This window comes from Anolis sagrei, chromosome 2, assembly GCF_037176765.1.
Source record: "Anolis sagrei isolate rAnoSag1 chromosome 2, rAnoSag1.mat, whole genome shotgun sequence".
Taxonomy (NCBI): Eukaryota; Metazoa; Chordata; class Lepidosauria; order Squamata; family Dactyloidae; genus Anolis; species Anolis sagrei.
The window spans coordinates 4,461,357-4,473,541 of record NC_090022.1 but is presented as its reverse complement, the minus strand read 5'-3'; the positions used below and the strand labels follow the sequence as shown (position 1 = coordinate 4,473,541).

Below are 12,185 nucleotides of genomic sequence, written 5' to 3'. Positions count from 1 at the left end.
CAAAAGCCGGAAATGAAGGGAGAAGCCTTTGCCTTTGTCTGTGTTTGTATGTCTCATTGCATGTGATTGTAAGGGCATTGAATGTTTGCCTGTGTATGTAAATGCTGTAATCTGCCCTGAGTCCCCTCGGAGAGAAGGGCAGAATATAAAGTATATTATTATTATGTAAGGAGTTACGAGGGGTGGCCAAAATCCCCAGTGGAAGACTACTATTGTTTCTCATCACTAGTGCAGGAAACCATGCCAGACCCATAGATCAGATGGGATTGTTTTAAGTGCTTGGAGAAGAGAATTTGTGTGGTTGGTGTTCGAATCATAGAATCAAAGAGTTGGAAGAGACCTCATGGGCCATCCAATCCAACCCCATTCTGCCAAGAAGCAGGAATATTGCATTCAAATCACCCCTGACTGATGGCCATCCAGCCTCTGTTTAAAAGCTTCCAAAGAAGGAGCCTCCACCACACTCCGGGGCAGAGAGTTCCACTGCTGAACGGCTCTCACAGTCAGGAAGTTCTTCCTCATGTTCAGGTGGAATCTCCTCTCTTGTAGTTTGAAGCCGTTGTTCCGCGTCCTAGTCTCCAGGGAAGCAGAAAACAAGCTTGCTCCCTCCTCCCTGTGGCTTCCTCTCACATATTTATACATGGCTATCATATCTCCTCTCAGCCTTTTCTTCTTCAGGCTAAACATGCCCAGTTCCTTAAGCCGCTCCTCATAGGGCTTGTTCTCCAGACCTTTTATCATTTTAGTCGCCCTCCTCTGGACACATTCCAGCTTGTCAATATCTCTCTTGAATTGTGGTGCCCAGAATTGGACACAATATTCCAGGTGTGGTCTAACCAAAGCGGAATAGAGGGGTTGCATTACTTCCCTAGATCTAGACACTATGCTCCTATTGATGCAGGTCAAAATCCCACTGGCTTTTTTTGCCGCCACATCACATTGTTGGCTCATGTTTAGCTTGTTGTCCACGAGGATCTTTTTCACACGTACTGCTCTCGAGCCAGGCATCGTCCCCCATTCTGTATCTTTGCATTTCGTTTTTCCTGCCAAAGTGGAGTATCTTGCATTTGTCACTGTTGAACTTCATTTTGTTAATTTTGGCCAATCATCTCTCTAATCTGTCAAGATCGTTTTGAATCCTGCTCCTGTCCTCTGGAGTATTGGCTATCCCTCCCAATTTGGTGTCGTCTGCAAACTTGATGATCATCCCTTCTAACCCTTCATCTTGCTGGTTTTTGGAAACCCAATCGAAATCAGCAGTACGTGTGAAAAAGATCTTGGAGTCCTCGTGGACAACAAGTTAAACATGAGCCAACAATGTGATGTGGCGGCAAAAAAAGCCAGTGGGATTTTGGCCTGCATCAATAGGAGCATAGTGTCTAGATCTAAGGAAGTAATGCTACCCCTCTATTCTGCTTTGGTTAGACCACATCTGGAATATTGTGTCCAATTCTGGGCACCACAATTCAAGAGAGATATTGACAAGCTGGAATGTGTCCAGAGGAGGGCAACTAAAATGATCAAGGGTCTGGAGAACAAGCCCTATGAGGAGCGGCTTAGGGAACTGGGCATGTTTAGCCTGAAGAAGAGAAGGCTGAGAGGAGATATGATAGCCATGTATAAATATGTGAGAGGAAGCCACAGGGAGGAGGAGGGAGCAAGCTTGTTTTCTGCTTCCTTGGAGACTAGGACGCAATGGAACAATGGCTTCAAACTACAAGAGAGGAGATTCCATCTGAACATTAGGAAGAACTTCCTGACTGTGAGAGCCGTTCAGCAGTGGAACTCTCTGCCCCGGAGTGTGGTGGAGGCTCCTTCTTTGGAAGCTTTTAAGCAGAGGCTGGATGGCCATCTGTCAGGGGTGATTTGAATGCAATATTCCTGCTTCTTGGCAGGGGGTTGGACTGGATGGCCCATGAGGTCTCTTCCAACTCTTTGATTCTATGATTCTATGATTCTATGATTCATGTATTCCCCAGAATCGGCACATTCACTCTGCACATCCCAACAGCATGTTGTAAAAACATACAATCCAGATAGAGGATCTTCTTCCCCTTGTTTTCCATGTGGAAAATGTTGTATTCGTCATAGTCTGTATCCACGATGTGAACAACGTAGCCTTCTACAATACAAAGAGAATCACAACAGACAGTTCAGTATCCAGAAAACAAGCAAGCAAGCAAGTCAGCATTCTGGACATAATAGTGAAGCCAAATGGATTTGGGGGAAATGCCAAGAACAAAGCCCACCTCATCCTTGCCTCTTTTAACAGACTGCTCCTGGGACCTTGGGCATAGGACTGCAATTGAGTCCACCCCTTGCAGGGAGCCCATATTCCCTGTATTCCCAGCTAAACATATTTATTTACTTACTTACTTACTTACTTACTTACTTACTTACTTTATTTGTATACCACTCTTCTCAGCCCTTAGGCGACTCAGAGCGGTTTACAACAATTTAGGTATACACAATACAAAATCATTGAGCATTTAAAAGCAATAGCATCACAAATCATTAAACATCACTACATCAATATAACAAATCCATCAGGTCTCATCAATGAAATCAGAATCCAAACTCCGATATTCCGTGTTCCGATAGTCAGTCAATCAATCACACTGCTTAGTCAAATGCCTGTTCAAACAGCCAGGTCTTTACTTTCCTCCGGAATGCCAGCAAGGAGGGGGCCGATCTAATATCTGCAGGAAGGGTGTTCCACAGCCGAGGGGCCACCACTGAGAAGGCCCTGTCTCTCGTCCCCGCCAGGCGTGCTTGTGAAGCCGGCGGGATCGAGAGCAGGGCCTCCCCAGACGATCTGAATGTCCTAACTGGGTCATAGGAGGAGACGTGTTCGGACAGGTAGGTCGGGCCAGAACCGTTTAGGGCAGTGTTTCTCAACCTGGGGGTCGGGACCCCGGGGGGGTCACGAGGGGGTGTCAGAGGGGTCGCCGAAGACCATCAGAAAACACAGTATTTTCTGTTGGTCATGGGGGTCTCTGCGTGGGAAGTTTGGCCCAATTCTACCATTGGTGGGATTCAGAGTGCTCTTTGATTGTAGGTAAACTATAAGTCCCAGCAGCTACAACTCCCAAATGTCAAGTCTATTTTCCCCAATTTCTACCAGTGTTGCCACGTGGGCATATTGAGTGTTTGTGCCAAGTTTGGTCCAGATCCATCATTGTTTGATTCCACAGTGCTCTCTGGAAGTAGGTGAACCACAACTCCCAAACACCAGGTCAATGTCCACTAAACCCTTCCAGTATTTTCTGTTGGGCATGGGAGCTCAGCGTGCCAATTTTGGTTCAATTCCATTGTTACTGGAGTTCAGAATACTCTTTGATTATAGGTGAACTATAAATCCCAGCAACTCCAACTCCAACATGTCAAGTCTATTTTCCCCAAATTCCACCAGTGTTGACATGTGGGCATAGTTTGGTCCAGATCCATCATTGTTTGAGTCCACAGCGCTCTCTGGATGTAGGTGAACTACAATTCCCAAACTCAAGGACAATACCCACCAAACCCTTCCAGTATTTTCTGTTGGTCATGAGAGTTCTGTGTGCCAGGTTTGGTTCAGTTCCATCACTGGTAGAGTTCAGAATGCTCTTTGATTTATTGTCGAAGGCTTTCATGGCTGGAATCACTAGGTTCTTGTAGGTTTTTTCGGGCTATAGGGCCATGATCTAGAGGCATTTCTCCTGACGTTTCGCCTGCATCTATGGCAAGCATCCTCAGAAGTAGTGAGGATGCTTGCCATAGATGCAGGTGAAACATCAGGAGAGAAGGCCTCTAGAACATGGCCATATAGCCCAAAAAAACCTACAACAACCCAGGGTGTGCCTGGTTGTAAAGACTTCTAGTTACAACTTATTTATTTGATGCATTTGTTAACCGCCATTCTCAGCCCTTTAGGGCGACTCATGGCGGTGTACAACATGTTAAAAGGCAATTTACAAAAGGCAATTACAACAACACATTAGCAATACACAATTACAAAATTACACTAAATAATCCGCTTCGTCTCAGAGTGGAATCATAACCAATCTCATATTCCTTGTTCCATTCCAGTCATCTTTGCCACATTGTTATAGCACTTAATTAAATGCCTTCTCGAACAGCCATGTCTTAAGGCTTTTTCGGAAGGACATAAGGGAGGGCGCCTGTCTGATGTCTACAGGGAGGGTGTTCCACAGCCGGGGGGCCACCACCGAGAAGGCCCTCTCTCTCGTCCCCGCCAGGCGTGCCTGTGAGGCAGGCGGGATCGAGAGAAGGGCCTCCCCAGACGATCTCAAGGTCCTCGTGGGCTCGTAGGCCAAGATGCGGTCCGAGAGGTATTTTGGGCCGGAACCGTTTAGGGCTTTGTAGGCCAAGACCAGCACCTTAAATTGGGTCTGGTAGCAGACCGGCAGCCAGTGGAGCTGGGACAACAAGGGCGTTGTGTGCTCCCTGCATCCCGCTCCAGTTAGTAACATGGCTGCCGCGCGCTGAACCAGCTGAAGCTTCCGGGCCGTCTTCAAGGGCAGCCCCACGTAGAGAGCGTTGCAGTAGTCAAGGCAGGATGTGACAAGAGCGTGTACCGTCTGTCTAACTAAGAGGATAATGACAGGACCTCACTACCTCTGAGGATGCTTGCCATAGATGCAGGCGAAACGTCAGGAGAAATGCCTCTAGAACATGGCCCTATAGCCCGAAAAAACCTACAAGAACCTTGCTCTTTGATTGTGGGTGAACTATAAATCCCAAATGCCAAAATCAATCCTGCGCCCTCCCCCCAACCCCACCAGTAGCAACAAAAATAATTTTATGGTTGGGGGTCACCACAGCATGAGGAACTGTATTAAGGGGTCACAGCATGAGGAAGGTTGAGAACCACTGGTTTAGGGCTTTAAAGGCTAAAGCCAGCACTTTGAATTGTGCCCGGTAGCAAATTGGCAGCCAGTGGAGCTGGCGCAGCAGTGGAGTGGTATGCTCCCTGAGTGCCGCTCCTGTTAACATCCTGGCTGCCGATCGTTGGACCATTTGAAGCTTGCGAACAGTCTTCAAAGGCAACCCCATGTAGAGAGCATTGCAGTAGTCTAAACGGGATGTGACTAGAGCATGGACTACCGTGGCTACGGCTGGCAGCTGGGTTTCTGGCAGAGTTCTTCCCTTGCCTTCCCTGGAGACCCCTACTCTCCCCTCCTGGTGGTTTCCCACACAAAAACCACTCAGGGCTGATCCTGCTGTTGTGCCTCAGGAAGAGGCTGGGGATTTTTCAGATGTTTCAGAGGATGAGGGAATTGATGGGTTTCAAAGTGAAGAGTCTGCTAGTGAACAGAGAGAATTGCAGGCTGAGGAAGCCATTGTTTGGGATTCCTGCACTTGCTCCCAGGCAACAGAAAGTGAATCATAGAATCATAGAGTTGGAAGAGACCTCCTGGGCCATCCAGTCCAACCCCATTCTGCCAAGAAGCAGGAAAATTGCATTCAAAGCACCCCCGACAGATGGCCATCCAGCCTCTGTTTAAACCAGTGTTTCTCAACCTTCCTAATGCCGCGACCCCTTAATACAGTTCCTCATGTTGTGGTGAACGCCAATCATAAAATTATTCTCATTGTTATTTCACAGCTGTAATTTTGCTACTGTTAGGAAGCATAATGTAAATATCTGATATAGAATTATAGAATCAAAGAGTTGGAAGAGACCTCATGGGCCATCCAGTCCAACCCCATCCTGCCAAGAAGCAGGAATATTGCATTCAAAGCACCCCTGACAGATGGCTATCCAGCCTCTGTTTCAAAGCTTCCAAAGAAGGAGCCTCCACCACACTCCGGGGCAGAGAGTTCCACTGCTGAACAGCTCTCACAGGAAGTTCTTCCTCATGTTCAGATGGAATCTCCTTTCTTGTAGTTTGAAGTATATGCAGGATGTATTTTCATTCACTGGACCAAATTTGGCACAAATATCCAATATGCCCAAATTTGAATACTGGTGGGATGGGGAAAGGGATTGATTTTGTCATTTGGAAGTTGTAGTTGCTGGGATTTATAGCTCACCTATGATCAAAGAGCATTCTGAACTCCACCAACAATGAAATTGAACCAAACTTGGGACACAGAACTCCCATGACCAACAGAAAATACTGGAAGGGTTTGGTGAGCATTGACCTTGAGTTTTGGAGTTGTAGTTCACCCACATCCCGAGAGGACTCAAAGCAATGATGTATCAAACCAATGATGGGTTGGGACCAAACTTGGCATGAAAATCAATATGCCCAAATGTAAACTCTGGTGGAGTTTGGGGAAAACAAACTTGACATTTGGGAGTTGTAGTTGCTGGGATTTACAGTTCATCTACAACCAAAGAGCGTTCTGAACCCCACCAATGATAGCATTGGGCCAAACTTCCCATACAGAACCCCCATGATCAACAGAAAATACCGTGTTTTCTGATGGTCTTTGGCAACCCCTCTGACACCCCCTCGTGACCCCTCCAAGGGTCCCGACCCCTAGGTTGAGAAACACTGGTTTAAACTCTTCCAAAGAAGGAGCCTCCACCACACCCCGGGGCAGAGAGTTCCATTGCTGAACAGCTCTCACAGTCAGGAAGTCCTTCCTAATGTTCAGATGTCAGTTCCCTTGTGAAATGACATTCAGCCAATGGGGAGTTTTCCCGAGAAGCCAGATTAGATTTGAGAATGAAAGGAGTGAAAGATAGACTAATTGGGCATTCTGAGAGGATACATGAGAAGTCCTTGAAGCTCAGGTGTGTTCGGCACAATCTCATGGCTTCTCGGTCGGACTTAAATTAAGTAGTGTTTACTCTGTGTTTCTTGGAGGAGACAATGCTGCCATAAGGATGGCTTTCTTGTCTCGGCTCTCAAGTTCATGATTCCAGTTTCCTGTTTTTGCCTATGTTATTTGAAGGCTTTGCCTTGGTAATAGTAGAGATTTTGACTCTACTGACTTCATGTACTTTGATATGTTTGGATTGCTGCTATTTTGTATTTCCTACTCTACTGCACTTTTGGGAAATGCCCTCCTCCCCTTTGTACATATTTTTCTTAATAAACTGTTGTAGATAGTACTACTGGACTCCGGTGTGGTGTTGGGTGAAAAGGTGACTCAAGGCTAGAGTGCAACACCTGTTTAGATTGTGAAATTAGAAGGAGTAGACAGTATTTGTGGTTGAAGGGTGGAGGAGCTCCATCATATGAGGCTCACCTTGAAAGAGAGGGGAATTTATCATACTTACTATCTGATATAAATTGACCCGGCAACGTAGAATGCCAAAATCTATTAAGGCTTATAAAGCACTTTCCGTCCCTGCAAAGAAATGAATTATCAGGTTTTTAAAATCATCAATACATCTTCGTATCCCAGCTGGTGATCTTTCTTCAGTCCAGAAATGGAAAAAGTTACCCAGGACCTACAAAAAGGAGGCATATCATGTTTTTTTGTGTGTATCTTTAAGTTCTTTCTGACTACAGCAATCATAAGGCAACTTATCCCAAGGTTTTCTGGGTCATATTGGTTTGATTTGCAGGAGGGGGCGTCATAGTTTTCCTCTGAAACTAAAAACTTCATCCCACTGAATAGGTCACATGTTTAGGAGAGAAGGCTTACCAACCAGTTTAGTAGGGCTGGGCGATTTCGTTCGTTAATTTCGTAATTCGTTATTAATTCGTTATTTTTTTTGATAACGAAGCGATATTGAACCATTCAGGAGCAACTAAAAAACGAAACGAATTTTTCAATTCGTTTCGTAATTGTTTCGTATTTGTTTCAAAATCGTTTCGAAATCGTTTCGTTATTATTTCTGCATGTCTGGTGCAAGTTTTAGGGTTGCTTTGTTTTCTCAGTGAAAAAAATATATAATTATCGCACCAACAGTCAACAACAGAGGGAGAGGGAAGCTTCAGAAGTTCCCCCTGTCCCATTTGGAGGGTTTTTTAGCGTATTGCGCAATCGCGTCCGCCATTAACGAATCCATTCATTATTGTTTCGTAATTGTTTCGTAATTGTTTCGTAATTGTTTCGTAATTTCTGAAATTTCGTAAATTTCGAACTTTTTTTAAGGAAAGTTTCGGAATTCTTTTAAAAATCGAAACGCAAAAACCCCCTAAAAACGAATCGAGTTTAGAAACAAATTTTTCCGTGGTTGCCCAGCCCTACAGTTTAGGCATACTCTGTTTTGAAATTAAATGGATGATTTTCCTACCTTCAGAGCAGACTTTCCAATCTACCCATTTTACTCAGGAGTCCTCCATTGATTTGCCATTACACAGTTAAGATTTTTCCCTGCCCACTGTCCCTTCCCCATTCCACATGCAAACTTGTGGAATACGGTTCCCAAAGTTGTATGGCTAAAGATCTTTATTGATATCCCCGCCACTCATAAATTTTTAGAAGCAGTTTGAATGCACTTACTCAGCATATTCAAAGTCAACATCCAGATCTCCATCTGCCAAAGGCATGATCATCCTTCCCACAACTGAAAGATCAACCTTGTCGTCATCTGTGACCACGGAAATTGGATACCACCACCCAGTAAGCTAGAAAGAGGAGTATCTCTTCATTAGGTGGAACATTATCTGATGTCTATACAATCCCTCTTTTAGTGGCCTTGGAATCATAGAATCATAGAATCCTAGAGTTGGAAGAGACCTGGTGGGCCATCCAGTCCAACCCCATTCTGCCAAGAAGCAGGACAATCACAATCACAGCACCCCCAACAGATGGCCATCCAGCCTCTATTTCAAAGTCTCCAAAGAAGGAGCCTCCACCACACTCTAGAGCAGAGAGAGATTTCCACTGCTGAACAGATCTCTCTCACAGTTAGGAAGTTCTTCCTCGTGTTCAGGTGGAATCTCCTTTCTTGTAGTTTGAAGCCATTGCTCCACTGCGTCCTAGTCTCCAGAGCAGCAGAAAACAAGCTTGTTCCCTCATCCCTAGGACTTCCCCTCACATATTTATACATCGCCCTCATGTCTCCTCTCAGCCTTCTCTTCTGAAGGCTAATGCCCAGCTCTTGAAGCAGCTCCTCATAGACTTGGAGCTGCTTGTCTCCAGACTTGGTGGGGGTATTGTGTGTCCTAACTTAAAGGAGGGCCTCTATTGGTAGGACATCAGACCCAAGTCCACCTTGAAGGCATAGAACAAAAAGAATGGAGAATCTGAGATCTTGGAATCATCCAAGCAGAGGCTGGATGGCCATCTGTCAGGGGTGATTTGAATGCAATATTCCTGCTTCTTGGCAGGGGGTTGGACTGGATGGCCCATGAGGTCTCTTCCAACTCTTTGATTCTATGATTCTATGATTCTATGATTCTATCTCAAGACCACATTATGCACATGCACCCTAGACTGGAGAGATAACTTCCACTGCTAATTACATAGGCCTAAACTAGATGTGGGAGTTCTGCAACCCTCCAGATGTTGTTGGGACTACACATCCTATCAGCCCTCTATACAGCATATTCAAAAGTGAAAAATGCAGGGAAATGCTATATTGTGTAGTCTGACATGGTAGTTGTTAGAGTGGGCTCTCCAGGCCAATGGAGACTCCACCACAAACATCAGAAGAGCTGCAAGACTAAGAAGAAGCCAAGAGAGTCAAGACAAAGATCTACCCGGAGGAAAAGGGTTCTCACCATACATCAAGGGAACCACTAACTAAATAGTGAAGCTGATGAAGAAACACAGCTTCCAAGCTATCTACAGACCCACCAAGAAAATCCAACAAATTCTCTGTTCATCAAAGGACAGAAGGGATTCTTTCAGCTCTGTATGCCACGGAGCTGTGGACCAGTCTACAGAGGGACCACCAAACGCAGCAGCATTGCCCAAACACAAATCAAGGAACATGAAAGGCACAGCAGACTAAGTCAGCCAGAGAAGTCAGCCATAGCAGAGCACCTGATGAACCGACCTGGACACAGAATATTATTTGAGAACAGAGAAATGCTGGACCACTCTCACAACCACCATATCAGGACACACAGAGAAGCCACTGAAATCCACAAACACGTGGGAAGTTTCAACAGAGAGGAGGAAACCATGAAAATGAACACAATCTGGTGACCAGTACTTTAAAAAAACCTCTAAAATCAAGACAGCAAATAAAGAACAACACTGAAAACGGGAATTCCAGACATGAAACAATCAGGGCTAGCTAAGACCTCCCAACAAAGGATTCCTCCAGGCAGGAAGCAGCAAGGCTATTCAATGCCAAGCAAGGTGGCCAATGGCAACATTCACACTTGCCTCCAACAGACAAGAGTTCTTTCTCCCACTCTGGAAATCATTCCACAGGTTTATAAACCCCACTTGCCTAGTTTCCAACAGACCTGACAACCTCTTGAAGTCGAACATGAACATGAGACAGTAACTTATAGTTTTGCTAAGGGCAAGGACACCAGGCTGGATAATAAGGGTTAAGCCTTGGTCAGTTTGGTGTGTATCATTTAATCAAGGCTTTATGCTCTATTTTCATATGTTTACAGCAGAAAGTACCCCATTTATTACTGAAAATCATGCCACAAAAGTATTTGAATTTTTCCATCTGAGGCACACCTGGGCTCCTGATGGTCCCCCAACTCACAAACAAGGGACTCTCTTTCTCCCTCATGGACATATTTCCCTTTATGGACCTTCCTATGAATAATATGAACTATGGACACTGGGGGAAAGTAGTTGGGTTTACTCTCTGTATTAGGATTTCTATGTTTTCATATTTTCTCCTGTATTTCTATATTTCCCTTCATGTATTTGACCTTGCCCTGACCCTTTTGCCCCCTTCCCCTCTCCTTGGGGGAAATCTTCAAGGAAGCTGCCCTGCCTCTGGAAAAGCCATCAGCGATCAGGGAAAGACCCTTATCTTTGGACATTCTTTGCATGGACAATAGTAAAAGAAATCCTTTTGTCTTCGGAGTTGGGCCACCATTAGGATTTCTGTTTGGCAGACTTTTTAATCATATAACAATGGGGGGAATATGACCTTAAAGTCCTCTTTTCCTCCAAGCCTTCTTTCAAACTTCTCCACAAAGAACTTCCACCCAAGTCTTCTCCTTTGTGTCATATCTGATGGCGACAGGAAAATTCGGATTTCTTTAACATATGTTTATTGCCTTCACTCACGAACACAATAGAATGGCTTGGTTGGCAGACCCCCCACCCGGATCTCGCTAAGCCTCAGGGACAATTTTGTCATAATCCACTCCAGAATGCATTGTCTCCCTTCATCCTGCCTCCCTCCCTTCTGATTCGCTGGAGTGTCGAGGCAGCAGGAGCCTCCTGATAGGCTCTGGTGCACCGCGAAAGCCCTGTGATTGGCCCTGATGCCTGGGGAATGGCCAAGCCTCCTCCCAGCTGTTTGCGCATCAGCCAATCCCCTTCGAGCTGGGTGGGAGGGGGGAGCGGGAATTTTGAAACTCACAACTCTGTATTTTCTATAAAAATGGCCTTTATTTCTGTAACCACATGCTCTGCTTGGCAAATGATTGCTGCTCTGCATCCTTTTCAGCTGAATCACTAATAAAACTCGATGGCTTTTCTTCAACTTGGTGAGACCTTTCATTGGGAAAATCAGGGAAAAATATTGGGTGCTTCTCTGTCTCGCCAGGGAAAAAGAACTCTTTGATGAGTCTAATTGGTCTCTGCCTACTGGCAAAGACCCTTAAATTCTCGATTTCACTTTGAGGATGCCTGCCATAGATGTGGACGAAACATCAGGAGAGAATGCTTCTGGAACATGGCCAGACAGCCTGGAAAACTCACAGCAACCCAATAGTAAATTTTGTTGTTTTACTAAGTCTATTTAGTAAGGACAGAGGAGTGGGGACCTTCATAGAATTATCAAATCCTACAGCCGGAAGGGGCCTCAAAGGCCATCCACTCCAACCTTATGCCATACAAGAATCCACAACTAAATCACTCCTGAGAAATGCCCGTCCAACCTGTTTAATGACCTCCAGAGAAGGAGAACCCACCACATTTCAAGGCAATCCTTTACTCTGTCAAACAACTCTTTCTGCCATTACCAGCCATGGTTGAAAGTCTGGATGTGTGGGCACCGCGGCTGCAATGCAAGAGGAGCAGGCAAAGGCCCAGGCAATGCTCAGCATCGGTGCTCTCATCCTGGCCATGGACCTCCAGAGAAGTCTCTGGAATGGCCAGGAAGAGGAAGGTGAGTCTGAGTCCCTCTC

The 12,185-nt window shown here is 45.4% G+C and overlaps 1 protein-coding gene across 1 annotated transcript in view; it reads right to left on the bottom strand.

Moving 5' to 3' along the window:
- The window catches only part of LOC132766386 (lipocalin-like), a 24,242-nt gene extending 12,057 nt beyond the window's left edge, over positions 1-12,185 (bottom strand). Inside the window, exons 1-4 of the mRNA XM_067463253.1 lie at positions 12,021-12,185; positions 8,410-8,534; positions 7,235-7,305; positions 2,030-2,122 (exon numbers count right to left, since the gene is read on the bottom strand). Coding sequence (XP_067319354.1) covers positions 2,030-2,122; positions 7,235-7,305; positions 8,410-8,534; positions 12,021-12,125 — 394 coding nt within the window. The 5' untranslated portion in view covers positions 12,126-12,185. The remainder of the gene's footprint in view (positions 1-2,029; positions 2,123-7,234; positions 7,306-8,409; positions 8,535-12,020) is intronic.